At 53.5% G+C, this 6819-nt stretch overlaps 1 protein-coding gene across 1 annotated transcript; it reads left to right on the top strand.

Annotated features, from left to right (window-relative positions):
• Positions 1-5177: 5177 nt before the first annotated feature.
• SPRG_08984 (hypothetical protein) lies at positions 5178-6099 on the top strand (the record flags this gene model as incomplete). Its single annotated transcript, XM_012348325.1, has 2 exons — positions 5178-5548; positions 5712-6099. 2 exons carry the CDS (start codon positions 5178-5180, stop codon positions 6097-6099), a joined length of 759 nt encoding a protein of 252 aa, XP_012203715.1.
• Positions 6100-6819: the final 720 nt, after the last annotated feature.

Raw genomic sequence — 6819 nt, 5'->3', positions numbered from 1 at the left:
AATCCGAGAGCAACGCCGTGAGCTTCGAAATGATCTGCGGCCAGCACGAACCTAGCCGTTTCGACGCAGACGACCCGATGGCGCCAAATGGCAGTCTGCTTGGTACGCCACGCCGGATCGTCGACTGCGCGCAAGACCAAGGTGAAAATGAACTTGTCACCGTGCGCCGAGAGGATAGAGGTCCTTGGACGTGCCGCTGGCGGCCTCGCGCACGGCCGCGCTCGTGGACTCGGTGCTGGCTATCGTGAGCAGGCAGCAGAACGTCATGCGTGAGGTGCTCGAGGTTGTATCCATCACGCTCGATGCCGCAAGATGACGCGCGCTCTCCGAACGCAACGCGGCGCGCGCGCACCGCCTACTGCGGCGTGGCTTGTCGTCGTGCTGACCATTTGGAATTTGCACTGGGTTTGGTATCCGGAAATGTTCCGGATACCTTGAAACGACGCAACGAGTTCGATCCCATCGTCCGCACGCTTCGCACAGGCTCGAAGTTGTCGCTGTCGGCGTTTGTCTCGGCACATCGACCTCATACCTCACAGTGCGCTAACGTGGAAGCCATGGCCTTTCTACCGCTACGACGCCGATGGCTGCGACCAGCGCTGCATCGACGCCAGCAGCTACGACCCAACACTGGATTGACACGCGAGCCTCTTTCGCGTCTGTGTACGCTGTACACCTGCGTCAAGCGACCTGCATCAAGGTACAAGCACTGACGCTCAATGGCTGCGACGCTGCTCAAAATGGTGCTCGTACCACTAATCGTGCTTGGTGAGGCATCGGTCCTCGACGAGAAGCATTCGCACGCTGCATGAAGACGCAGCGATCTTTGCAAGCGCTTGGCTGGTGAGCCAATGTCCTGCATTGAAGAAATGCGTGACGAAAGAAGGTCCTCGGCCACAGGAGTTTCACCGTCCACAGTCGACGGGACGCCCGCTGGCGACCGCCCTGCCGTGCGACCGAGGTAATTGCAGATTGAGCACCCCTCAAGGGTTTTCCAATTGTCGCGTAAAAGCACTGCGTTTCGCCATTGTCGAACTTGTTTTTACACTTGTTTTTACACGACTGAACGTTTGCTCGAAAATGGGACCTTCTCCGAGTGCCACATCATGGAAATCGAGAGTTTCCACATATTGTGAATATCACATCTCTGGCATACGAGGACGCATTAAAGCATGGTACATGTTTTACACAAGTGACAATAGACGACATCAAATCGTCGTCATTGTGGAAAAGGAGCTCACGTCTGACCATTGTGTGCTCCAAGCATCTCGTCCCAATCCCTCCACAGGATATGATGGCTTTGGAAGCATTTGCTTTGGACGTAGTAACTCCACGAATGTTGCTATGAATCGCATTTCGGATCGCGTGGAAGGGGAGATCGTCGCTACTACAAGTGTAGGAGACGAAAACTACGACCTGCCAACGTGGTCATTTGCTTCTTAACGTTTTAAGGGCGCTTGGTATCTTAAGTCAAGCACTGCGCGCGTTGTAGGACGGCAGCGGCAACGCAGCGCTACTTGGTCTGCTCCTCAAAGTGGCTTCTATCACTGTGCAAATTATGGGCGATTCCATTTTAAACATGACGTTGTCGACAAGCGGCGCCGGCGTCCTGCAGTGGTGCCTCTAAGATGGCACTAGGATCTTGGTTGGTGCACGTTGTGCTTCTCAGATGGCACTACGATCTTAGTTGAAAGTGCATCTCCGATCGTGTCTCGCTGCCACTGTGCGCCTCGCTCGTCGACGCGACCTCGCATTCCGTACTCTCCAAAGCGCCCTTTACCAACTACCAATGTTTCGATGTGCACCCGAGAAACTGCGACCGGGTATGTCCACGCAGATGTTGCATAACAAGTGCAGCTACTATAATAGACGAAAAGGATGGAGTATTACGTCTAGATATATAATCCACACAACATGCAATCGAGAGACAGTAGAAAGAAGTAAGTGTAGAGATCGGGGATACCGAGCCACGCGGGGCGCGACGAAAGCTTGACCAACGAGTCGATCACAAGGCGTTGACATATAGTATACGCTCGGACGAGCGGTTCGAAGCCCTTGAGCAGCGCAAGCACTGTTGGCCAAGAAGCCATTTGACAATTGACCGTGACGCAGCCTACGCGAGCGTCTTGTACTGGGAGCTTCGCTTGTAGCCACCTACAGCAGAGAGCGGATCGTATGCAACGTTGGGCAAAATATCCGCAGCGGGCGAAAGGCTCGTGGCGGGCGGAATGTTGTCGCTGCACCGCCACCGGTCTCGGTGCTGGCTGCCGTATGCCAGCAGCAGAACGTCGTGTGTGAAGTGCTTGAGGTCGGAAGCATCGGGCTTGATGCCGCGAGATGGCGCGCGCTCTCCGAACACGACGCGGCGCTCGCGCAGCTCCTTCTAGTGCTGGCGCCGACGTTGTCGTGGCTGGTCGCCGTGTCGACCATTTTGGAATCGCTCTTTGTTTTGGTATCCGGAACGTGTCCGGATACGCCTCAGCGGGACAAGGCTCGCACTTCCTCGCACAACTCGAGGTGCTCGAGGTTGTCGCTGTCGGCGTTTGTCTCGACTACACAACGCACAGCGCCACGATACCCAACGTCAAAGCAATTGTCTTTGCTACTGCTACGGTGCAGATGGCTACGAGCAGCTAGCTGAACGTGCACAATACAAGTAGGCTTCGCGAGCTTCTTCTGGACACCTTCTGTACAACTACGCCAAGGCAATCGCGCCGGCGCTCTATAGCTACAACGCTGCTCATAACGTTGCTGGTACCACCGGGCATGCTTGGCGTGGCATTGGGCCTCGATGACGTAGAACTCACATGCTGCATAAGACCGCAGCGGTCCTCATCATTGAGAAGCGTATCCCTGGTGAGTCAATGTCCTGCATTACCGCTACAGAGATAGGTGACAGAAGAAGGACCTCGGCCAAACGAGTTTCAACGTCCACAGGACGCTCGCCGGCGGATCGACGAAAATAAAGTTTCAAAATGAAATCGCCCATACTTGCCAGAGTGATAGACCACACTTTGGGAAGTCCAAAATGATATGTGACGTCGCCGTGCGAGCTCTGTAGCGAGAGCAAATGACAGCGGCAACCAATATTTTGATATAGTGTGCATTTTCGCTATACCGATATACTGTATAATGTACCTTCCCCTAATATTTTGCATCTGCGTATATAAATGTGTATAATTGTATGAGAGGAGAATACGGCTAGGTCTTGTATATTATACAGGTATACAAAGCGCAAGCTATTTATTTGAAAACGCTGTTTGTATTGATCCAGGATCATCAGCTTGAAGTGGAACTTGAGCGAATCTCGGCTTCTGATTGGCTGACAGGTGTGACATTTAGACAGGGCATGAACCGGCAAACCATGCCGTTGAGGGCCTGAGCTTCCAGAGCGCAGCGCAAAAGGGGCCCCGACGAATGTCAGCCATCGATGGCGTTGCACCAATGCGCGAAGACCACGCGGGTGAGCCAAAGAAGTGCGATGCCGGGCGAACTTGAGAGAGCACGGAAACTCTACGTGTACGAATCGAGGCGACATGTGCCGCTGGTAAGACAACTCTACTACAATGTACTAGTAGTATCTAACGGCGTTTGCATGTGGAGTCGTTGTAGATTTAGTTCTTGAGGGGGAATCTCAGTCAAGCGTTGAGACGTAGCGCGTGGAGAGAAGAAATACGCATTAGGGCGAGTGGGCTTGAATGTACACGAAGGCAAAGCGCATAAGCGGGCATGCATCGCACCTTGTATGGTTTTGACATTGACACAGGTGACGAGGTGTGCCAGCAATGTGGAAACCCTTCTCGAATACTCATCGACAAGACTACGCAGCGACCGACATGCAACAATCGCGCCGAGTCCAAAGCCGTGGTGGGCTAGGCGGTTGAGGTATTTGGATATTATTATGTCTGGGGCTCCGCACCGCGACCTCCAGTCGTTGACGCCGCCTCAGTCGCCGGCTTCTCTCGAGGACCTCAAACACTGAGTAGCTCTGCCGCCGTCGGCACAGCCTGGAAGGCCTTTACACAGCGAGTAGTCATGGGCCTCACCCGCGACCACAAGCGCCCCCGGACGACCACAGACCAGCAAGACGAGCCTCCGCGCCGCCACCTGCGCAGTCACGGGCAGAGAGCGAACGACGATGAAGAAGATTGCTAGTCTCTACGACCTCTTTGTAGCAACGAAGATAACGAGAAGCACCTTCATAAATATTATGTCTGGGGCTACATGTACGGCACACTGCGGTACGCGCATTACGTGTACCTCATGCATTTTAGTTAATGCGTTGCTGCATCGCTGGGCACTTGCTGGAAACAATACCGCGCCCGCCGCGGCGCGGCGTACAACGAGCCCGACAGCGTGAGTGAATGTGAGTGAATGTGAAATGGCTGTACGGCAGAGATTTCAGCGGCATACCGAATCAATACAACCGCGGCTTACAACCAGCTTACAACATGCGTTTGCGGACTAACCTTCGAGTTTGTGTGGGTTTGGGTCTAGTGCGCCAAAAAGCAGTGACTCGTATCACTTTCAGGCCTCGGTCCCTCTTTTAGGGATGCGAACAGAGAGCAGGGATACTAGTCCAGGCGGCCTCATGTTCCTCATTTTGAGCGTTGCTTCTCTCACGTTGTACTCCTCCACGTGCCACCTTGTTTTGAATGTTGCTGCTGTTAACAAGTTGTACTCATGACATCGGGAAGATGCAATAATTAGTCTAGCTAGTTCGCCGGCACTCGATGGCGTGGTTCAACGCGCTCTAGATAGGTAAGCAGTGCCGGGCGGATCGGGCTCACATCAATACCGGTACGCGCATGGCTGAGCGCGGCGTCACCACTGCATAAGTAAGGACTACGTCTCTGGTCTTGTCGAGCGCGTGCGCAAATGCAAAATGGTGAGCGCGTTGTGTATCCACGTATTTCGAAAGCGCTGCCCACCATTCAATGTATGCATTGGTAGAGTTTCCTGAGTCCGTATTATATACGTATTTGTTATCGGAGGTACCCATTTATGGAGGCAAAAACATTTGGCTCTTGTGTGAGTGTTTGCATTTTAGCGACACAGAATCGCAGAGCTAGCGCATGGTGCACACGTCGTGGCGATTCCTCTATCGAGAACTCGGATCCACGGCTTCGCCGGTTTCATTTGGCCTGCATTTCGATCACGATGACTTTGACGACGTCATGAAGGACGCGACAGAAGGTCTCGCAGTCACGAAAGTCGTCGAGGGGTCCGCCGCGCACTGTGCCAACATCAAGGCCGGTGACGTCATCGAATCCGTCTCCTGGAACTTCACTTACCGAGCGTCGCCAAACCACCCGTTCGATAGATCTCTCGCCGCTGAGATCACCAAGAAGGAGAGCGAAGTGCGCAGCAACTTTGCCCGATGCAACCACATGGCCATTATCGTCTTTGTCGCTGCGTCTCGAGCCACGAAGGCCGAAATGTGGTACCAGGCGCTGCGGGGTCGTGCGTCGGGAAACATCAAGAAGCTCAAGATGCTGCCACCCGCAAGTGAGACGCTCGTCCATGGCATGCTTGCGGCGTACAAGAGGTGGGACTTCAAACACAACGTCGCTACCATCGAGCAAGCTTACCTCCTCACACCCGAGGGAAAAGAATGGCAAAGACGACAGGTCACAGCTCGAGAACATCCCGATGGGCCCCAACCAGCCAAACGCCGCCGCCTCAGGAACATGACTATGCGACAACCTCAGCAACCACAGGAGATCGACCAACAAGAAGACGACAAGGCAGACGCTGACGACGTGCAAGACGACGACGATCAAGACGACGATCAAGACGACGATCAAGACAACGATCCAGACGACGATCAAGACAACGATCAAGACGACGATCAAGACGACGAGCCAGAAGACGACGAGCCAGAAGACGACGAGCCAGAAGACGACGATCAAGACGATGAGCCAGAAGACGACGAGCCAGAAGACGACGAGCCAGAAGACGACGAGCCAGAAGACGACGAGCCAGCAGACGACGAGCAAGATGACGAGCAAGATGACGAGCAAGACGACGAGCAGGACGACGAGCAAGACGCGGGAGTCATCAAGCGACTCAATCGATCGGTGGCTAATAGGGTCCTAAAGTTCTTGACCCTTGGTTAGCGCATTACATTAACTAATCAAATCCTGGTAACATGATGTATACTTGATAATACGTCATGTTGACGGCGTCACAAGCTACCCGGCGAAAAATTTCTTACTGAAGTAGCCCGCTCATGACACAAGGTCGCTCGCTCTTGACTTCTAGTCGCTCACTCCTTACTCACAGTCGGTCACTCTCTACTTTTAAACGTTAACTCGCCACCTAGAATTAAGAAGCGCCGTTACCGACATATTGGTAGCTCGCGAACTCGGTACATGTATCTCTGAACCGATATAGCTTTGTAGAGGTACCGCGTTCTAGGACAATTTAGTGTGTCGGTACCGACATGTGGACACATCGGGAGCGACTCGGTGAGATATCGGTACCGTATCCAATAACATCGGGAACGCGCTGTGTCATGTCGGTAACGCTGTGGAGGACTTCTGGTGCAGTAGCTTGTGCTCTTTCAACGTGTGTGCGCCTCGAAAAGACTGGTGTCTGTAGCGTTGACTTGGTAGGATAGTTTGGATTTACGAAGTTGGTACCTAGAGGCTCGACGCGCTCATTTCGATATCGCGATACAAGGCCTCATCTCGCAGCGGTATCACGCGCACTTTGCCTCCCTCGGCCACATGCAGCACGTTCTGTATCATGAACAAAAAGAGATGGCGTCCTCTGTTTCCGCGACCTCGATGCATTTTCAACCGAAATTACATGTCG

Source organism: Saprolegnia parasitica (assembly GCF_000151545.1).
Source record: "Saprolegnia parasitica CBS 223.65 unplaced genomic scaffold supercont2.42, whole genome shotgun sequence".
Classification (NCBI taxonomy): Eukaryota; Oomycota; class Saprolegniomycetes; order Saprolegniales; family Saprolegniaceae; genus Saprolegnia; species Saprolegnia parasitica.
Note: the sequence above shows the minus strand (reverse complement) of the source record. Positions and strands in the feature narration are given on the sequence as shown.